Source organism: Cornus florida, unplaced genomic scaffold (assembly GCF_030987335.1).
Source record: "Cornus florida cultivar Cherokee Brave unplaced genomic scaffold, ASM3098733v1 CherokeeBrave_3.0.0_Hap2_Chr06, whole genome shotgun sequence".
NCBI lineage: Eukaryota > Viridiplantae > Streptophyta > Magnoliopsida > Cornales > Cornaceae > Cornus > Cornus florida.
Window position 1 is genome coordinate 89,111,137 of NW_026775576.1, and position 23,652 is coordinate 89,134,788.

General features: G+C 32.2%; 1 protein-coding gene across 1 annotated transcript; it reads right to left on the reverse strand.

Moving 5' to 3' along the window:
• Nucleotides 1-1,019: 1,019 nt before the first annotated feature.
• LOC132312712 (ABC transporter C family member 10-like) lies at nucleotides 1,020-9,963 on the reverse strand. Its single transcript, XM_059811186.1, has 12 exons — nucleotides 9,654-9,963; nucleotides 6,791-8,872; nucleotides 6,246-6,566; nucleotides 6,078-6,164; nucleotides 4,843-5,430; nucleotides 4,591-4,755; nucleotides 3,095-3,389; nucleotides 2,692-2,906; nucleotides 2,313-2,618; nucleotides 2,104-2,164; nucleotides 1,772-2,011; nucleotides 1,020-1,666 (listed from the first exon to the last, which is right to left on the reverse strand). Exons 2-12 carry the CDS (start codon nucleotides 8,840-8,842, stop codon nucleotides 1,554-1,556), a joined length of 4,443 nt encoding a protein of 1,480 aa, XP_059667169.1. The 5' UTR covers nucleotides 8,843-8,872; nucleotides 9,654-9,963; the 3' UTR covers nucleotides 1,020-1,553.
• Nucleotides 9,964-23,652: the final 13,689 nt, after the last annotated feature.

The following is a 23,652-nucleotide window of genomic DNA, read 5'->3' on the forward strand; positions in this document are numbered from 1 at the left end:
TTGTAAAATTAATGTTAGAATTATTATTTTATTTAAAAAGTAGAATCAGAATATAACCTCTAATAATAATTATTTTCAACCTTAATGATTAATTTGGACCCGATCTCCAAATATCAATGTCGAATTTAGGTTGGTTCCAACTTCCAGGTTATCTCTCGTCTTAGTCTTGACTCTTTTTCGGAGCAATTGCTTATTATTTTTATTGCACCATACATCATGTGTTGATTTTTTGTAATACAGTAATATTAATGAAGACGGGACAAGGAGAAACCGACAAGAGGCAACAAGGAACATGATGATATATAACTTTTGAAAAAAAGGCAACAAGGAACATGATGATATACGTAGTATAACTTTTGGAAAAAACAAAACGTGATGATATATCGTGGCTCACTTTTCTCTGAGAAAGGACAATTATTTGTAAGACCATTCATAAATCATTCACGTGAGTCTCTCCAACTTGGTGCACCCTCTCAGATCAGGTGTTGGCTTGGAGACCACGTTCCACATTTTAATATCTCCTTCAGATTTGATTGCAAGATGCTTCGTATGTAGGAGAAACCGACAGGAGGCAACAAGGAAAACGAGGATGATATAGTCATATGTATGTAGACAAATTTGGAATTTTAAGTCATATATATATATATATATATTGTCATGGCTCACTTTTCTCTTTGAAAGGACAATTATTTGTAAGACCATAATTACACCATTCATAATTCATTCACGTGAGAGACGTATTGATCTTTGGCTCTCACTCTGTCTACTTCCAACTTGGTGTTGGCTTGAAGACCACGTTCCATACATTAAATATCTCCTTCAGATTTGATTTCAAGATGCTTCTACCAAAAATTCCTAATCCAATCTTGTCGAGAGACAACTGGATTCATTCCATAAGAATTAAAAAAAATTATGATTACACGTGTAAGATTGGGTTAATAGATCTGAGAAAGATTTGTAATCTATGTAAAAAGTGGGCTTCTTTCTTCTATCTTCTTTATGATATAGAAATTAAGAAAGAAAACAAAAAAATATAAAGTTTAAATTGGTAATTTCATATGTTTAAAACATAAAAAATTAACAGATAAATTACAATAACCCCCTTGAAGTTTTGTCTAATTACATTTGCAAATTGTTCAATTTCTAGCTGGTGGTTAGATTGTATAAGAGAAGGATAAATAGATGAAAGAAACAACAGACCTAGGTATCCCCAAAAAGGGCAGGACATTCATCCCTCCTTTTGTTTAGATGAGTGGAAACCGGAAAGGAAGGAGCGTGGTGATTTTATTATTTGACCATTATACACTTAAATATATACAACTTGATAAACACTGATGCAGCCACCAAAGAACATACAACTTAGATGCATAATACAACCAGACCAAAAGCTTTCAGTCCCTCAAATGTTATCCATTACTTCTGGCCAAAAGAGTAAGAGTTGTACATATTCTACTTACAGTTCTTGCAAGCCATCCATTCAATGCAACCTTCGGACAACTTCACAGGACTGGCAGAATCCAAGTAATGGGCTAGGTAAGACATTCAAGATTGATTCAAATTGATTCTGCAGAGTGATAATGAGACCAGTATTCCTTCACAAGTTGCCTGAACAGAGAATCTTCTCTCTTCATCAACTCCGTTGGTTTATCATACTCCACTACTTTTCCTGCAATAAGGTCCAAACATCAACTTCAGAATTCCAAACCTCCATTGTAAACAGATAAAAATGAAAACCTATCATTCAGGAAAGGTTGAATAGAATGAAACTCACCATCACTGATGGAAAGAACCATGGTGCAATCCATTACGGTCGGGATTCTGTGTGCCACTGTGATCACAGTGCAATCAGCAAATTCCGCCCTGATAGTTTTTTGCAGAATTGTATCGGTAGCGTTGTCAATTGATGCGGTTGCTTCATCGAGCACCAACACCTTGCTTCTTCTCAATAGAGCACGACCCAAGCAAAATAATTGTCGCTGACCCATGCTCCAATTAGATCCATCATCTGTAACTGAAATGATGACGACGTTAGTTACTACCGATCATTTCCATAAAAAAGAAAAAAATATGTTACCTTACATATCAACATGTTGAAAATCTTACCCAAGGCATCTAGGCCCTCTTTCTCCTGAACAGCTTCTCTAAGCTGACACTTCCCAAGAACCTTTCAAAACCATCATTCTTGTAAGCTATTGCAAACCGTACAAAAAATAAAAGAAAACAATTTCTGTTTATACAACAATTGTTCAACAACCGGTAGATCCATACTAATACTAACAGCAAGCACGCACGAAAATTTTCTGAATCATTACCTCCCATATTTCATGGTCCGTATGTTGAGACAAGGGATCCAAATTGAATCTCACGGTTCCGTTGAAAAGAATAGGGTCTTGTGGTATGATCCCAAACCGTGACCTCAAATCATGAAGTCCTATTGTACAGACATCTATTCCATCTACTACAATTTTTCCTCCTGTTGGCTCCACCAAACGAAATAAAGCACCTATGAGAGTAGTCTTCCCACTGCCAGTCCTGCCAACAATACCGATCTTATGCCCTCCTTCAAATGTGCAACTGATCCCACGAAGAACGAGTGGTGCCTCAGGCCTATATCTAATCTGTCTTAAAAACCGAATCTTCTTAGTATGCAAGCCTTCATTAGTATAAAAAAGTTAATGCCCACAAACTTACATGCAAATCTTGAATCTCCACTCTGCCCAAGGATGGCCAATTGACTGGGGGACGGTTCTCTTCTATCAGTTCAGGAGCTTCACTTGGTATGTGCATGTATTGGTTAAGCCTTTCTACAGAAATAATATAATTTGCCAGAGTGCACTGATTTTGAATGGAATTAACCAGAGACTTGTTTAATGAAAGACCATAGGACAAAGCCATTCCAATAAATCCTGCAATGATATAAGAGGCGTCGTGAGAAATCTCATAGAGAAGAATAACTAGCTGATTAAAATTCTATCAGTTCCAACAATAAATACGATTAGAATAAAATCACAGCTACATGGACTTTTGTAACTTTTCCAAATGTAACACTAGCACTAGTAACTACTCTTCACAAATAGTTTAGATGGAAACCAACCAGAGCTGAACGTTCCAGGAGGAAGTAAAACCATGCAGAGTGCTGACGAGGCGAGAACGGTGGCACTGAGTGTTCCCAGCCGTTGGATCAGCCACTCGTTTGCTGCAAAATTGTGGAAAAATGGACTGGCATTTGTGTCAATAAGGTCAAGATTCTTTGTGAAGAATCGGTCTTCCACCTCAAAAGCTCTTATTGTCATGGCTCCTGCTACAGATTCAGCAAGATGGTTTGCGACAGAAGACTTGGTTGTGCCATTGATTCTCATAAACTCTTTTGCAGAAGTGAAGTAGTATCTCTGTTTATAAGATTTGTCAGCTTCTACCCAAAGGTATACAAGAAATACAGAAAGCAGGAAAGCATTCCTCTGCACGGGAGCTAGGACCAGACACCCTCTAAAACATTCAGGAAAAAGAGGGAATACCCTCCAACAAGAAAAGGACGCATACAAAAAAGATCATTAGAAAACAATGACGTAGAAATACTAAAAAGATTACACAAGTGAGACAACACATGAAAACGGAATTATAAAATCCAACTAAAGAGAAAATTATTCCTCCATCCAGAGCGCACAACACAGAGACTGCCACTACTCACAGTTGCAATAGAGTGAAGAGTATTACCATCAAATTTAGCTCTTGTGGAGCAGCGTATATTTTTGTGGCTAATTCAAAGATAACATTTAAGGCACTCAAAAAGGGATGAATCCCAAGAAAACACAGCAGATGCAAGGACAAAGACAAAAGCCAAAAGAACTACTGCAGGCTCAAATCTTCCAAATGAACTATAAATAACTTTATTCTGATTTTTCCTTTAATCCAAAATGATAGAATAAGCCATTAGTTTACATTTACGAAATCCAGATCTAAAAACTTCCCACACAAGTTTATTGCATATAATTTAGGAACAATGAATTACTCCGAAATATTACAATTGTATGTACTTCTCAAATATATGCAATCCAAAATTTTCCAATAGGTACTCTCTTGTAGCCCGATATATAGTACTCTCTTGTAGCCCGATATATAAGGGCGCATAGGGTTTGGAGTGGGATAGATTGAGACACTGAAATTCGCAGAGAAAGAGCTGCTGACAGTTGTAATCTCCAATTATTCGCATATTGAAAACTTTCGCCGAATTTCCACCATGGATGTAGGCTTTTCTGAACCATGCTTTGTGTTATTTGTGTGCCGTGTTTATTTTCTGTCATGATTCTTGGTTTTATGTTGGGTTCGTTGTGTTTGTCGTGACAAAGCATAACTCCTCCTTTTTTATTTTCCTCCCCACGCCTGCGATGCCTTCTCACACTTAAATTTTATATTATTTCTGGTCGCGCCTCTATGTTATAATACTTCCCATTTTGTTTTGAAATTTAGATTCATCAACTCATATCTTAAAATTTCACTTCATTGCCATACAATGTAAACCAATTGCTCCTTCCTGATTATTTTGAAGGTGGGTGACCTATACATATTCTTCATCATAGAATTTATCATTACCTGTAAGAGAATCGCCACATAGACCATTGGTACGGAGACAAACAAGACTTGCCATGTAACAACAGCTAGTACTCCAAGATTAGCATAAGCATTTGTGGTTGAACCAACTGTCAAGATGAAACTAAATGGAACATCAAGGTCAACAATACTCAAATCAGATGAGACCTGTATAAGCACAAAAAAGTAGGAAGGTTAAATTCATGAAATCTATAGTGCCAAGATCACAATCAAATGTTGCGTTTGAATACTTACCCGACTCAGTATCCTTCCCAAAGGTGTTGAGTCGTAGAAAGACATGGGTGCACGAAAAAGGGAGTTTAATAGCTGTGAAAATAAAGATTTGGATGATTGCATACCCAACAAAACTGTAAAAAGAGTTCTAAAGAGCAACATGAACGTTGAAGTAAATCCAATCAACAAGTAAACCACAATCAATCTCAACGTGCTAACATCAGGATTTTCAACATTAGCAGCCATCCAAGAGTTCTGTAATATCTGACCAATTGCAAAGGTGAGGTGAGAGAGAGCAGCCAAGCAGAAGTACAAGTAGCCTTTGTTCTGATTCAGATACTGTACGTATGGCTTAAACCCTGTGTCTCCTATTTCTCTCTCTTCTTGCTTAATCAACTGATCACCTCCAGATGCTTTAGATTTTTTCTCGATACGAGTCTTACTGATCTCTCTGGTAGAAGGTTCATGTCTTTGTGAAGAAGTAACCTCTGCAAGCCTTTCAGAACCAGCAGTCTCTTTATGTGCATTGACGAGATCCTGAAATTCTTGGTTTGAATCCAGTAACTGATGGTAGGGAGCTGCACATTTGATTTCCCCATCTGACATCAACTGCCAAGAACATCAATCTTATCACAAATAATTGCATGTAATTATAGTTTCAATCACGGAAGCTGTATTAGTATCATTTCAGGAATTGGTAGTTAACAAAATTAATTAGAGGCATTTGCTCAAAATTTACAACAAAATTAATTAGAAGTATTTGCCCAAAGTATATATAAAACAGGTGGCTATTTGATATTTCCTACATAGGAAATCATGTAATTTAGAATTTAAAAATATCATAACATCCTCAATAAGTAATTAATTGTTCACTTAAGAGCTGTTCTTTGTCCAAGCATCCCGCTTTGGCGGGATTAACGCTGTGTAATAACTATTATAGATTATGTTATGCCATAAAACATCATACAACATCCAGAAAAACTATCTTAGAATATTTTGGTTATCAGACTGGCCTTATATTAAGGTCACGGCATTCTGAATGGATAATCCAAAGGGATACACGGGGTGAAAATTAAATTTGAATAACCAATGGTACCATCTACTGATGGTATAGAACCCACCTTGACTCCATACCATGTGGAACAAGAATACATATAAATCAGATTAGAAATGTTGCAGGCACCAAAAACAAAGGTGCAGCCACTGAAAAACAAACCCACACAATTCAGATGTTTTATCTAGTCTGAAGTGCTCACCAAAACAGAATCAAATGCAGGAAGGAAATCAACTTGGTGGGTCACGAGCAAGACTGCCTTCCCTGAAAGTGCTCCCATAACATATTCCTGCCAGAATTTAAGTATGCTTGAACTATAAGAAAGTGATCAAAATTAAGAAATTGAAAGACCATAGTAAATATTACTTACATTAAATAAACTAGTCGCAGTATGTGCATCGACAGCACTAAATGGATCATCCAACAGATACATATCAGCATCTTGGTACAATGCACGAGCAAGTTGAATTCGCTGCTTCTGCCCACCACTGAGATTAATTCCTCTTTCCCCAATTTCAGTGAGATCACCATGGGGTAGCAACTCAAGGTCCTTGACCAATGAACACTTCTCTATTGTTTCTTGGTACCTTTGATCATTCATGACAGAACCGAATAGAATGTTATCTCGTATAGTTCCTGCTGGGATCCATGCTGACTGAGAAACGTAGGCAATCCTCCCATAAACTTGAATCTGTAGAACGAAACAAAGAGAATCAGACAACTAATAACTGAAATTGAAGGTTTCTGGAAAGAGGAAGCCAGACCACACACATTCATAAATGTTTCTAATATTAGAAAACAAAAATGCCTGATAGGAATTGGAAGTGCAGTGTTAAATGTGAAAGAAACATTTTTTACAAGGTGAAGATGTATAAAATAACTATAAAAGATTATAAATAAGCTGTAAGAACTTACTGTTCCCTGAATATTTGAAATCTCTCCAAGAATTGCAGCTAAAAGGGTAGATTTGCCTGAACCAACCTCTCCACATATAGCTACCTTCTCACCAGGTCTAACCTCTAAATCAATGTTTCTAAGTGTTGGCCTCAGTGAATTCTCTTCCCATGAAATATTGGCCGACTTTATGAAAATAATGCTGTTCCTATTTTCCATGTTGCATTTTCGCCAGACATTTGCAATCTCGAGCTCAGGTGCCTCGAGAAACTTGACAATCCTTGCAAATGCAACTTTTGCTTGAATGACCACGGCAATAACATCGGGAATAGATCTAATGGGATCCCGAACCAGACGTAATGTTGCTACAAATGTGAAAACATTACTAGCATATAATGGAACACCAAGGAAATAACAAGCCCCAAAAGTGGCCGCTGAAACCAACACAGGGTATGACCAAAACAGAAAACTATTACATGCTTTACGCAATAGCACAGCTGATAACCACGTACATTCCACTTCCCTCAAATTTTCTATGACATTCTTGAAATGGGTTTCCCATGCATATAGTTTCAACACCTTCATGTTCACAAGTGCCTCTGAACTGGCCTTCAGCCTCTCGTCTTGTGCCACCATGAGCTTAGACTGGAATCTATGCTGTAATTTAGCAAGGGGAGTATTGCAAAGCACAGAGAGAATTACCACCAGCAAGGATGCAATTGTCGCAAGACCTACTGCACGGAAGAGAATTGCTAGTGTGAGGCAGAGCTGGAAGCCTGTTGTCCAGGTTTGATGAAACCAGAAAGGGAACTCTCCAATCCGATAAGTATCCACAGTAACATAATTCATTATCTCACCAGCGGAGTGTGTCATCTTGGCAGTATTAGATAATCTCAATTGCTTCTTATAAATTGCTGCTGTGAGCAAAGACCTTACTTTTAGACCGATTAGTCTGCTTCGGAAGTACCACTGCCTTTGTGATAAAGATTCTAGGTTCTTTGAAAAGAAAAGCAATACAGCCAATACATAACCCTCATATTTAAAACTTTCTTTACCTTCAGCAACCTCAATGAAAGCATTAAGAAGCAGGGGACCAGCAGACAAAGTGATGATCGTGAGCAGAGCAAAGAATCCAGACATGAAAATCTCTTTCCAGTGACAGAATATTATTGTCCTCAAAATTGATGGTTGGGATAATGGATTAATTTGTTTTTGTTTGTTCAGTTGCTCCACGAACAGCAAATAACATGATTCTGCACGGTCTGTCTCACGCAACATGGGTATATCTTCATTCTCAAGAGTTCTCTCCCTGCCCCTTTTCATCAATGGATTCAACCACGAAAATGACATTTTACTGAAAAACCCAGCTTTGGCAAATAAAGTAACAGAGGCCACAGAATCAGTTATGCCATTCACTTCACCATTCAAGGGGGCATAAAGATCACTTCCATTATAAGTTTCACCACTTTCTTCATATTTGAAGCCCTTATAGGTGCATAACAGCAATAAACTTGCCCCTACAAAAGATAGTACATCTAATGCTATCTTAATGGATACTTCTTTGTTAACAATGGCAGCGGAAAGGGATATACCACAAGCAATTCCAGCAAACAAGAATGCAAGGGTTGACAAAAGCCGCAATGGAGCAATAGAAAAACGTTTTCCCCGGAGGCTCACAGTCAAACCCACTAACAACCATGTTAGTCCCTGAAACAGAACTACTGACCACCAATGCAGAGGTAATAAAGTCTTGGTTTTCCTCAACCTCTCTTCTACCATCCAAATGAACAAGCACGAGAACAGCAATCCCAAGAAACCATTAAAAGTGGCAGATATCATCTGCAACCCCGAAATGCCCGGAAAACGATCATGCATGTAAGCAGATTTTGATGATGTCTTCTGAATCATATTAAATGTAAACATCACTAATATCAACACATCAAAACTAACTATCAGAGCATGATTGATACATGAAGATGGATCTATCAAGGACACAAAATCAGTGCTGCAAGGTTTTCGTCTACCCTCCAAACAATCAGATTCGCCACAAAACATTGTCCATATGCCCTCCATCTCTCTTTAACCCTCTTTACTCTGCAAATTCTGTTAAGGAACACAAGAACAAAATTTTAAGGTAAGAAATTACTTTTTTCAGATCATCAGAGAGATCTAACCAAGTAAAATGTACTACTAACAAGTGCAAGTTAGAGATGAAGTTGTCAAACATCCTTTTGTACAATGATAAACAAAAATTAGTAAAGATTAACAACAATTACATACTATTAATTAGACACATACTACAATAGAACATCAATGGAGCTTGTGTATTGGTGGTCTTTCTCTCTCTCACACATTGTCTGCCCTTGTAGAAGATTACAAAAGCAGTTCAAGTATCAACAACATCATTAATTGGACAAAAATGAGTGCTACTTTTGCGTTTCCTCTCAACCCACTAGTTTTTACAGAGCTTTTGGGTGTATAAGTTTCCTTCAAAAGATTCCAATTAAACATCAGTACAAGTTCAAAGGCGCATAAATTCTAATGAAAGCCAATCTCCAACAACAAAGGCTCCAAATCTGCAGAGTTTCGATCATGATGAGAAAGACAGACATGTTCAAAGAACATTATACACAATATTATATGTATTTTTAATCTATATATTTGTGTATACATATCTAAAGAGAGAAGAGAGACTATCTTGAAGGTGGAACGTGCGAGATCCAAAATGCATATGAAAAACAGAAATAAGACAATGTAACAGAGAATATCTAAGAACAATAAAAAAAATAAAGTTAGAAGAGACAGTGGAAAGAATTGAAGCATTTGAAACAAGTTGGAGAAATAAAGGCATATCAAAAGTTAAGATTGAGAAATGAATACTAACCAGACAATCCCACGCAATCCCTAAGTTTCGCCAATCTCACAAAAAGATTGGAAACGGCTTAATTGAAGAGACGTTTTATAAAACAAGTTACCCAAATAAAGAAAGAAAATGTTTTGTAAAAACAAGAATCGATGTTGTTTCTGAATATTCGCAGAGGTTTCTGCTATGGATGGGAGAAAACATGAAAATAGAAGGTAGTAAAGTAGTGTGTCAAAACCAGTCCGATGAAGTAGTGTTCATCATGTTGTCTAAGAAGTACACAAGTCAAAACAACTTTAGCTAAAGGTGGACTTGGAACATCTCCATTATGAATCCAACACATATTATATAAATGAGTGGTGGTGATCATGAATCCAACAAAATTGAAAATGAAATGATGAGAAATAGAAGAAAATGCACATTTTAATTCTACTGTTTTGTCATGACATGAAATAATATAAAAATTCAATGGTCAATTTTGTAATGTATTGAGTGATCCTAAGTTACACACAGACTTTCTTCAAAAGTAAGTGAAATACGTGTGTCCCAAATCTCGCTCACCATCTCTCTCACTCGTTCTCTGTTTACCTCTCTCTCAAAAAAACCCTAATCTTCCACAAACAATGATCCCCAACCTCTTCAACCTGTTCCGAGACAAATTATGATAGCAATAGAAGCCCCCAAAATCTCGAAATTGGGCTGTGGAGGCTCGAAATTTTGGTTGTTCTTTGGTGCTCACGGAGTCCGAGGTTGAAATGAGAGGCGTTTCGGAAGATTCCGCTGATAATGTAATGAAGAACACTCTGCTCTTCTTTGCCACTGTACGACTTGAAAGTGGCCGGAAAATTAGAGACGATGCCAAGTTTATTACTCCTGCCATGGTTTAGGACAGCAGAGCTGTGCTCTCTGTGTGGAAGATTAGGTTTAAAAAAACATACGTAGTATACAACAACTGTTCAGAGGCCAGTGCATATTTATCTTGCACTTTTAACACTTATCCAAACGATAATAAAATAATATAAAATAAATGTTTTTATTTTTCAATAGAGGTAAACAGGGAACCAGGGATAGAGAGATCCTGAGCGAGTTAGTAAGATTTTCAAATATTTTATTTGTCTGTGACATTGTGTACTTCAAATTTTATCTTATGCCTATATAATGAGAACTTTTAAGATGTTGTTGTTACCTCTGTCAACTCTATTTATGGGTAAGAATTATTGTAAATAATTTTGTATGTGTTTATTAGATTGTCGAAGCTATACAAATTGCTACAGGGGATGAGTTAAGTTTTGTTTGCTTGGTTTTTACTCTAATTTTACTTATTTGATGTTCAAGACTAATCTTAGAGATTTTTGCTAGATGAATGAAATGTTTGTGGATGTAAAATGATTCTTTTATTTTTTTTTCCTAATATATTTTGTGACAATTCAGATTTTTTAAATTTATATTTTATTTTTTACGAATTTATTAGGATTGATTTTGAATTATTAATATTTTATTCTTTAATGTTTGTTTTTAGTAAATTAATTTTATTTATTTTTTTTATTAAGTTGATGGGTTTTGTTGGAGTTTCATTATAAGAATGTTAAATATGGATGTATCTATATATGTGTGTGTATATATATATTGCTAAAATAAAAATAAAAGTTAATCCTCAGTCATATAAAATGAGAGTAAATTTGAAAACAAAGTTTGAGAGTGATAAAACTAAATTATAAATAATAATACTTTAAGTTAGAATTTGTTCGAAACGTAAAAAAATATCCGTTAAAAAAAAGTTATATGACTTAAAATTCTTCTGGGAAAGATGAGAATAATTGGAATGAAACAAGGAAAGTGGCGGGGTTCCTGAAAGTGATTGTTTTGTCAGAAGCAATTAGGCTTTGTTTGGTGCTGGGTAATGACTAATGTCAGGATTATTTTGTCTGAGGCTTATCTTTGCCTTTGATTTTTTTTATTTTTACGTTGACAACATGGCCAGCATGTTTTTTTTTTTTTTTTTTAATAACCCAGAACTTCCCAAGACACGATCCTTATGGATCTCACTCTGAAACACTAAACTAAGGATACGACAGCCTACCTCACAGCTGTAATATCAGGTAAATCGATAAAACTAAGGACTTGGTAGAGAACCCGAATCCTATCATTATGTGTGATAATTTCAAACCCCGCCATCACTACTAGCCGGCCGGGAGCTCATGGCAGCATTTTGATTGGTGATGGGTGATATATTATTTTTATAGTGCGGTGAGATGTGGTGCCGAAAAAGCAAAAGAAGGAATAAGGTGGTGATGATATGACGGGACCCACCAGAATATTTGGCCAAAATAAGACATTGTTCTGACACCTAAATGAGGCGTGATGGTGAGCAGTAGGTTGAAGTAATGCCTTTAAATAAGGTGTCATGGGTCTGTGTGGGCAAACTACTGAGAGATAAAAATAGAGGAAAGGCACAGAGAGGTTAGAGAGTTTGCGAAGGAGGCTGAGACTTGGAGATTTGATGATTGAGCGAGGATAATAATTATTTTTCAGTGTTGGATTCTCTATGATTTGAATGTTCTGAGTGATTTTGTTTTAAATATTTTATTAATTATTATTTTGTTCAAATTATATATATGAATTTTTGTTCCAAAGTATATGTATATTTTGTGAAGTTAATTTTTATAATATTTTCTTGTAAATTTTTGCTATGGTTTTTTTACTGGGATTTTCTGTCTCACCACCCTCCAGTTTTAAGTATCAAGAATGAACGTGGATGGCTAGTTTCACTAATTTCGACTTAGGTGGAAGGGAATTTATTGGGATTTTCGGGTCCTTATATACAGTTCAACTGAACAATCCACAATAGTGTGTGTGTATATATATATATGTGTGTGTGTGTGTATGTATATATAACTCTTTCATTAGCAATTAACACGATAAAGGAAACAGTAACGAAAAAATGATTAATGAAAAATGTGTAAAAGAAAATGGAGGTTACTGCATCTCTAGTTAAGAAAAAGAAAGATTGTAAAACCAATAGATGGCTATTCTATGTAAGTTGCAGACTTACTTAAACTAAAAGTCATTTTAATTTAGGAAAAAATAAAAGAGTCATTTTACATCCCCATACATTTCATTATATATATACTTATTCGTGTAACTCATGGCTATTTTTTATTTTTTTAAAAATAAAGTATCTCAGGCTTCTATTTATATTTTATATATTAATTCAAACTGTTTATCATAATCCATTTCAAGATTTTATAAAGATTAATGTTTATATTTCACGAAAGTTTCATTGATATATCTTTGATTACATTTGGATGAAGGTCTTGCATATAATAATAGTGTCTGTGATGTTTTATTGGCTTAATACAATTTTAAAAAGCATTAAATCGTCTTATCTAATGGCGGAATGACCTCCTTAACACTCCGACCTCTAATTTCATCACTTGAAAGTCATTCTTAATCTCTCATTTCATTACTTGAAAGTCATTGTGAATCAATACATTGCTAAAAATAAAACATATGGCAATGTATAAATGAACTCTATTTTGTATTATACATAAATTATACATATGACAATATGTCCTAAGTGACCTAATGACATAGGAAAAAGTTCAATCTAGAGTTTTTTACATTTATGTGGGAAATTGTAGTTGTAGACAATATGTCCCGTGTGACCTAATGACATATGTGAAGAGTTCAATTTAGAATTTTTTATGTTTATATAGGAAATTGTGGAGTGTTGTAGAACGATAGTGAATTCTAAAACATTAGAAAGCTTAATATAATTTTAAAAAAGTATTGAAGATAGTAGTATTGTAGTGAACTATTCATCAGGGAAGAGGATGCTTATATAAGGAGTGTAAGTGTTATTTAACAAGTACCAAGTGTTATTCTCCTTCTGAATTAATTGATAAAAGAGTGTGGCTAATGAGTGTTTATAAATTGTGCATATATTATGATATAATAAGTAATAGGATTAAGTGCAAATAACATCCTCTTTCTATAAGAGATGTGGAAAAAGCCCTCTTATTAAAAATAAAAAAATAAAAAAAATGCATATAAGTCCTTGTATTATTCTATCTTTTGAGCAAATTATCTCTTAATCATTAATTTTGACCAACTTTTTTATAAAAATTCCAAAATACCCCCCAAAAAAATTTTATTTTATTTTTCTGTAAACATTAAAGTTTTGGAGTGATATGTATTTACGTTTTACCAAAGTGCATATTTTATTTTTTTTGTTTCATTTAATTTTTTATTTTCCTTCTTTTTTATGATTTATAAAAAAAATTGCCTTCGTAAATGGGTAAATACTCTTTTAACTATGTTGATGATGTTTGGGCTCCGGCAGATTTTTTATTTTATTTATCCAAGAGTAAATTTATATCTAAGATTTCGTTTCAGGACACCTTTAACCAAGAGCTTTTTATTAGTACATGCAATATATAAAGTAATAAGTAATAAGTAATAAACTAGGAAAAAAATATATAAAGTAATACTACATTTCAACAGGGTTAATATGTTTGGAGCAGTGCATTTTCAATTTTATCAAATTTATATCCTTCTTTTATATCTCCCTACAAATCACCTGGGAGAGAGAGGAAGAGGGAGACATAATAATCATCTTCTTCAAATTACCTTTACCCTATAAGGACTCGCACCATTCAACAAATTGAAGAATGAGGAAAGTCGTAGAAAGGTTACTTCTTTACTTAAATGCATATTGTAATTAAGCTAAATAAGGTCATTCCAAGACTCTTACATGAATCACTATAATTCTTCTATACTATATAATTGAAAAATTAAAGCAAAAAAGAAAATTGTATAAACCATAAGTAATCTATCATATTACTTCTACAAACTAACTCTGCCAAAATGGTTGAGAATAAAGGTCATAGCAATGGAGTTTTACAGATAACTGAGTTATATATAGCTGCCTTCTTGAAAAATCGAAGTATCACACTAAACAACTTGATACATAATACAACCAAAGCAAAATCTGAGTCCCCTAATTTTATCCTTACTTATGCCCAATGATTTAATTATGGTAGTGTACATATTCAACTTTCAGTTGATTTTTTTTTCCCTCCTTGCCTCCTACATAAGTACGAATAGGCTGTTGACCATAGTTTTTGCAAGCGATCCATTCAATGCAACCCTCCTTTGCCGACTGGCATTGGGCTGACTGATCAACTCTCTAGAAGATGAGCTTAACAAGACACTGGTAAAATCCAACTAATGAGCTCGGTAATATATTCAAGTTGGATTCAAATTGACTGTGCAGAGTGATAATGGGACTAATATTTCTTGACAAGTTGCCTGAACAAAGAATCTTCTCTCTTCATCAACTCGATTGGTATGTCATACTCCACAATTTTCCCTGCAATATGATCCAAACATCTACTTCAGAATTCCAAAACTTCTCACAGAAAAATGTTGTAAAGCATTGTAAACGGAATAAAAGTAACGCCTGTCATCTAGGAAAGGGTGGAATGAACGAAAGTCACCATCACTGATGACAAGAACCATTGTGCAATCCATCACGGTTGGTATTTTGTGTGCCGCTGTAATCACAGTGCAATCAGCAAATTCGGTCACGATAGTTTAATAGTGCGAGAAATAAATTGCAAAAAACAATGAAATTATAAATAAATGAATAAAATCATAGTGCGAGATCCAAATTGCATACGAAAAATAGAAATAAAACAGAAAGGAACAGATACTGTCTAAAAACAATAAAAAATAAAGTCAACAGAGATTGTGAAATCAATGGTAAGCATTTGAAACAAGTTGAAGTTGAGATTGAGAAAAGAATACTAAGCAGACAATCCAACGCAACCCCTAAGTTTCGCCGACATTGCAAAATGATTGGAAACGGTTTCATTGATGAAATGTTTTGAAAAACAACTTACCCAAAAGAGAAATATTTTGATGGTGTCTTCTTAATCATATTTTGATGGTGTCTTCTGAATCGTATTGAATAGGAACATGACTAAGATCAACACATCAAAACTAACTATCAGAGCATGATTGATACATGAAGATGGATCTACCAGGGACGCAAAATCAGTGCTGCAAGGTTTTCCGCTACTTTCCGAACAATCAGATTCGCCACGAAACAAAGTCCATATGCCTTCCATCTCTCTTTAACCCTCTATGCTCTTCAAACTCTGTATGGAACACGAACAAATTTTTAAGGAAAGCAATTACTTTTCTAGATCAAAAAGATGTAACCAAGTAAAATGTACTACTAACAAGTGCTTAGTTAGAAAAAATGAACTCAAAACTTTCTTTTGTACAATGATAAGCAAAAATTAGCAAAGATTAACCATAGTCACACACTATTAAACACATGCAATATAACATCAATAGAGCTTGCGTAATTGTGGTCTTTTGTAAGTAAATAATTGCCCTCTCTCTCCAAGAAGCTTACAAAAGTAGTTTTAGGTAGTGTTGTGTGAATTAGTGAATCATTGTCTGTCCCTATAGAAGATGACAAAAGCACTTCAAGTATTTTAATGATGGTAACAACAACATACCTTAATTGGACAAGAATGTGCTTTTCCTTTCGACCCACTAGTCTTTACAGAGCTAGGGTGTATAACTTCCCTTCAAAAGAGTTCAAAAAACCACCAATACAAGTTCCGATATGCATAAATTCTAGTGCAAACCAATCTCCAACAACAAATGCTTCAATATGCAGATCGTTTATCATAATGAGAAAGAAAGACATGTTCAAAATATAGAGTAAAGTGCAAAAAAATCCCTAAACCATGCATCTGAATTAATGATTTTTTACAATTAAAGATAAACCATTATTTTACCCTTTCTCATCAAATTTGTTATTGACAAGAAATTCACACACACCACACTCACACATTCACTTTGCTTCTTTAGAGACTCGAACTCTCACCATCCATTTTGGGAGGTAGAGGAGATACCATTAGGCTACAGGCCCTTTGGTAATTAATATTTAGATAAGAGAAAATATAAAAAAATAGTCTAATATTTTATATTTTATAATTAAGAAGCTTACAAAAGCAGTTTTAGGTAGTGTTGTGTGAATTAGTGAATCATTGTCTGTCCCTATAGAAGATGACAAAAGCACTTCAAGTATTTTAATGATGGTAACAACAACATACCTTAATTGGACAAGAATGTATATGCATAAATTCTGGTGCAAACCAATCTCCAACAACAAATGCTTCAATATGCGGATCGTTTATCATAATGAGAAAGAAAAACATGTTCAAAATATAGGGTAAAGTGCAAAAAAATTCCTAAATCATACATTCGAATTAATGATTTTTTACAATTAAGAAAAAACCATTATTTTACCCTTTCTCATCAAATTTGTCATTTTTTATTAAATTATTTTATTATATTTTCTCTTATCTAAATATTAATTACCAAAGGCCTTGTGGCCTAATGATATCTCCTCTGCCTTCCAAAGTGGATGGTAAAGGTTCGAGTCTCCAAAGAAGCAAAGTGGGTGTGTGAGTGTGGTGTGTGTGAGTTTTTTGCCAATGAGAATAAAAATAAAAATAAAAAAATCTAAATATTAATTATACCATTAACCATAATTTTATTATTAGTATCAATTTATCATAAAAATAGGTAAAAAATAAATAGAGTTAATTACTATTTTCTAAAATGATTAACTTATTATTTCTAAAAACTTATTATATTTAGTTTAAACTTTTTAACTGAAAATAATATCTTCATTTTCTTACAATATATTTATGAAAAAATAATAATTTGTTTAAAAAAATATACCTTTTTTCATGCAATATATTCATGAAAAATTAAGAAATTATTAAATTGTTATAAAAAAAATTTACTTACGATTTTTATTTAAACAATTAAAATTAAGAATTATAGGTAAATTTATGCAAATTTAATTGAGAACATGTCATCAAATTAATATGAAATTTTTTCATAATTTATTTCAATAACAAAAATGGATTAAGTGTAGTTCAATAAAAAAACGGATATTACAGTTTGCAACAAAATGTGATAGATCTTGGTTATTTGCAAATTCAGACCTTGGTTATTTGCAAATTCAGAAGTAGTTCAGGATTTATTTTTTATTTTTTTTCACTTTACCCTATGATATATGTATATTATATTACATATTTGCGTATGTCTGTCTATAATGTGACAAAAGACTGTCTTGAAGTTGCAAAAACTAATGCAATTATAAAAATAAAATAAAATAAATTCATAGTGCGGATCCAAAATGCATATAAAAAAATAATAAAAATAAAAAATAAGACATAAAAGGAGCAGATACTGTCTAAAAACAAAAAAAAAAATAAAGCCAACAGAGATTGCGAGGTCAATGTATTTGAAACAAGTTGAGTAAAAAATTGAGAAATGAATACTAACCGGACAATCCCACGCAATCCCACGCAACCCGTAAGTTTCGCCAACCTCGCAAAATGATTAGAAACGGTTTTATTAAAAAATATTTTGAAAAACAACTCACCCAAAAAATAAATATTTTGAAAACATAATCAAGCAGGAATACAAAAAAAATTAAGAAATAAATTTAAAAAAAAACTTAGCTACAAATTTTGCCATAAGAAAGTTCTGAAAATAACGAGACAATGAACAGCAAAGTTATTAACACCGTGATTTTATGATGAAAAGACTGATATTGAAGCTTACAAAGTCGTTGCCTGTCATCCAAAGCAAGCTTGAAGTAAAAATGATGAGAATTCTGGACCTACTTTAATATTTTGGGCATAACTTTTCACTCGAAACTTCAAATTGGGCAAACTCAGCGGTTCTGGCATGTTGCAGGATTTTACATTCTACCTAATTGCTAGTCTGACTTGGTCTCTTTTCATTTTTCATTTTTCAGGTTTATATATTGATTTTTACGGATCTCAAAGAACCATCTTTCTTCTTTGCAAACAAGACCGGTGCGCCCTACGGTGACACACTCGGTCGAATGAAACCTTTCCTTCTCAAATCATCTAGCTGACTTGGATTCCAATAAGAAAAATGTTGTGCTCTTGACAGTTGAGAACAGGCAAGCTGATGTGTACAAACTCTTCCTAAAAGGTTATAGGATTTGGTAGATTTACAAAGTACTAGCCAATCTATTGACCTTTGGCGTACGTAAGTATCATATGTTTTCAGGTTGGGATAAGTAAATCAATAGTACGAGTCAAATAATTTAGTACAATTAGTTTGATGAATCGAATCAATGTTGTTTCTGAATATATTTGCAGAGGTTTTTGGTATGGGAAGGTGAAAACATGAAAATAGAAGGCAGTATTTCAAAACCAGTTCATATAGTTGTTCAATATGTTGCCATAGAAGTACCCAGGTTAAAACAACTCAATGAAAATGATAAAACTGAAATGAAAATTACGGAGATTCCAAGACCACCTTCAGAGTTGTGACACACAGAGTCTCAAGGTAGGACACATCCGACCTCTTTCTTTCTTTTTTACTCTCTTTTTTTTTTCTTTCTTTCTTAAAATGTGAGGGGATCATCCCCTTTTACATAAAAGAAAAGAAAAAAGTTAAAATAATATAAATAATTGAATGGTCATTCTTAAACTTCTTTTTTATTTGCGTTTTGTATTAAATCTTTTTTATTTTTTCTTTTATCAAAAAAATCTTTCTCAATCGGGAGTTTTTTCATATATATTTTTAGACGAAAATGATCTTTTATCTATTTTATATATATTTCACATATCATTTATCATTATTTGTCATTGTTTGTTGGCGCATGTACTTTTCTTATTTCTCAGCTTCATTTTTTTATCTATTATATATATTATGTTATTATAATATTATATATAATATGTACCATTAATTATTATTAACACTATATTTGCAGTTCCAACCAATCTTCAGAACATATGAATCCGGGTCTTTCCTCAAAATTTATCAGCAATTTCTTTCTCTCTTTTTTTTTAGAATTATATTGTGCATTCATTTATTTGGTTTTTATTGATTTTCATTTTATAAAAATTTGTTAAAAATAATGCCTAAATGTATTTCCTTTTTTTTTTTATGCCTAAATGTTTTTTTTTTAATTTTAAAATAGTTTTTTCTTATAAAAAAATATATTCATTCCATTTGACAAATGTAAACTTTACAAGCGATCGTTATTTTGGAATTGTTTAACCCATATTTTTACAAACAAAACATAATTTGCTTTCCAAGGCCTTCTTTTTTTTTTTCTTTTAGTTTTTATCTCCTCAATAGTTAAAATATTAAGAAAAAAAATAAAAGTATCAATGTCTTTTAACGACGTTTATTGAAAAAAAAAATCATAAGGCCTCCGTAAAGCAAATTTTCAAACAGGCTTAATGGGTATTTTAATTTATTTTTATTTCAGTTCTCTTTTCGTTAACATCGTTTTGCTAAGTTATCGTCAAATAGTTGAAGGTTTTTTGATAAAAAAATAAAATTTAAATAGAAAATAAGAGTTTAATACACTTTACCCTAAATAATAAATAAAAAAAATGAATTTTAGATATGAGGATTTGTAATCACTTTGCGTGGTCTTAACGGATCTAATTCCACCACCATCCGATGATGCAATGACCACTCACTGGACGCTCACCACCAGAGAGGATCCAAGTTCAATAAATTTGAAAAAGAAAATTTAATTTGATGGATAAATTTGATGTATCACCATAAAAAGATATGAAAGGTTGTTTAACAAAAATAAATTTCATATTTTTATTGTTCATGTATCACATGTTTATTTTATTGTATACCAACCTAAACAAGAAAAGGAGAAAATGACATGAGACAGGAAAACGAGAAAATGACAGTCATATGTTCATATATATATATATATATATATATATGGGTGTTTGGGATTGCTTATCTACCGCTAAAAAGCACTTCTATTTTAAAAAATTACAGTACAATGTGTTTGGTAAAAAAAAAAAAAAAAAAAAGCTCTTATAGATGGTAGAGATTAGGTCTGAAAAGTGCGTTTAAATGAAGTTAGAAATCGTAACTTTTAAAATTGCCTTAAGGTAGAGGTTCATATTTTTAGGTAATTAATTTTTTTTTAAACAATTTAATCCCTTTATATTTTTTTATTAATACAATTGTATCCCTTCTACAAACAAATAGCAAACAATATGGACTATATAACAAACTAAAATCCTAATCTATTTTGGGACTCTGAATTATATAATTGTTAGATGTTTAATTTTTAATAAATTATGATTTGTAATTTGTTTTTAAAATAACTATAATACATTTATACTATTATCTTAAATAAAAAGTAATAAGATTATTAATTGTGGTTAATATGTTTAGTTTTATTTTATGAAATGTTGTCTATATTGCAAAATATTATATTATTAAAATTTATTATTAGATAGCATATGAAAAAATTTGCTTATTTTATTACTGGAAGAACCCAAATCAAGTACAAATTATCATCATTAAAATATATTTAATTCATTTATATTTTTGTACTCAATACAAATTCGATATCATAAACAAAATATGTGATATTAAAAATAAAAATTAAAAAAAACAATACAAGTTGATCTTTATAAATTATTAAACTCAATGAAATTTTATAATATTTAATATTAGGGAATCAGTATATGTTTAGTGTAAGAGAAATATAGTGAAATTAGTAATAAAAGTACTTTAAGTAACATTATTACCAAACAAATTTAAAAGTATTTTATACGGGTTACCAAACGTTTAACTGTGTTTTACTGATAATACTTTTATAATAATTCTATTATTAAAAATATTTTTAACATTTTAACAGCAATCCCAAACTGACTCATAATATTAGTATATATGATGGCGCATACATATTTTGAGTCAATTTTTTGTCATGACTCACAAGCCTCACATCTCCCGCACTAAATAGACAATTCGATTAATATCCTTTGAAATGACATTTTAACCCAATATGATATGATGATATTTCTAGGCCGTTGGAGATATTTTTCTATGATCAATTACATAAATCGCTTTAAATCATCTCTAATATAATTGAAAATTTCAAGCAACGAAGAGCAACATATAAACCATGTAGAAATCTATCGTATTATTACGCGAGGAAAAAAATAAAAAAAATAAAAATCTCTCACATTATTACAAGAAACAAACTCTGCCAAAATGGTAAAAAACAAAGTTCATATCAATGGAGTTTTACAGATAAACTGAGCTAGTCTAGGCTTTCATAGACTACAATCATGATGGATTGTACCATGGTTCTTGCCATCAGTGATGGTGAGTTTCATTATTTAGGTAATTTGTCAAGAAATACTGGTCCCATTACCACTCCGTGAAAGCAATTTGAATCAAACTTTAATCTATTACCGAGCCCATTATCTGGATCCTGTGAACAATACTCAAATCAGCGGAGGGTGTTTTATGCACTTATCCCTTATCCCTTAGTTCCATATGTAACCATAATATATTAGGTTAGTTTAATTTTTTTTGAAAATTAAAATGGTGGATAATTGTATTTGAAAGTAAAAATGATATTTTGGAAGAATAAGCATGTCACTTCAGCATCACTTTTTTTATGATTTAGTTGTATAAGTAATTATAATATATAGTCATTTTTTTAAAAAAAAAATTGGAACTTAATATAGTGGGTGGTTACACTTGTAAGTGAGCATGATAGTTTATCAAAATGAAATTGAACTTGTATGGGTTGGGTGTTTCGCGATTCGATGTCTTCGTTGCGTGGGGTTGCTCATCTGGATTTTTTGGACGCTTAGTGTGACACTGGATCAAGAAGTATGTCGAATTTTAGTACCAACTATAACAGGTCGAGTGCTTCGCGATTTGACCAAAAAATTTAAGCTAAATAATGCAAATTTCACACTTGGTAAAATATAAAACTCTCTCTAATATATTGAAAAGTAATAAAGTTCGAGAAATAAGAGTTAAAAAAATAACTTAATACAATGGATAAAAGTTTAGTGATTACTATAAGATATAAAAAAAAAATGATGAACGAAAATTTTCAACAACTTTTTTAATTGATTTGAAGAATTTTCTATATATTTACTTTACAATTATTATTTTAAAAAGAAAATGAGGCATGGGCAAAAAAAAAAAAGGTTCCATGTTCCTCTTTTGGACAATTTTATTTTATTTTATTTATTGCACTGGAAGCGTGTCTCGGTTTTAAAACTAACAAACACAAGAAAGAAGAAAACGGCAAGAGGCACGGAACATGAGGGATATATATATATATATATATATATATATATATATATATATACATATACTCCGTATATTATATGGTGGCATAGAAATTTTATTAATCCTATCTGACTCACGTCTCTCACTGAGACAACTAAGTCGTACCATAATAAAAAAAGATTACATATGTTCCAATCAGTTTTAATAGATTAGAGATACTGTTCATATTTAGAAATTAGAGTTTTTAAGGAGATTTATAATGTATTGTTCATTTTTTAAATTATCAAATTATTCTTTTTAATTTAAATATATATAATTACAAAGTTTGAATTTTTTTAAAAAAATAAAAGACAATCATAGAAATATAAAGGAAATATATTTTGAGTTTTTAAAAAGGACAAGTAATTTGGGACATATAAAAATAAAATAATAAACTACTCATATGATACGAGTAATAGATTAGATATAAATTTATAATCTGTGCAGAGAAAGTGGGTAAATTAATTGACCTTCTTCTCGCTCTCTTTTAGTTATTTATTACTTTGAACTAACTTTAAATATATATATATATATATATATATATATATACTCTCTTGTGGGAGAATAGATACAATTCACCATTCAAAAACAAAAAGCAATAGATACAATTCAAATTGGCGTGTATGTCAGTGCTCTTCTTTTCTTTTCTTTTTATTATGCGTACAGTGCTTGAGTAAATTGAAATTTTATATTTTTATGAAGTCAATTGTGTTTGTATTATTCTTTTCCATATTCATTAGTATGAAATAAAGTTATAATTTCTTAACCATAAAAAAATAAATATTAAAATTCATATTTTAAGCAATAATTAAGATAAAGTATG

Bases quoted from the DNA above. Each gene is read 5' to 3' on its own strand.
- LOC132312712 (XM_059811186.1), bottom strand. From the start codon at position 8,842: ATGGAGGGCATATGGACAATGTTTTGTGGCGAATCTGATTGTTTGGAG. The intron at 5,431-6,077 runs GTGAGCACTTCA...TGTTCTTGGCAG, and splicing joins CTGCATTTGATTCTGTTTTG to TTGATGTCAGATGGGGAAAT. The intron at 2,012-2,103 runs GTAAGATTTTCA...TCATCATTTCAG, and splicing joins AGAGGGCCTAGATGCCTTGG to TTACAGATGATGGATCTAAT.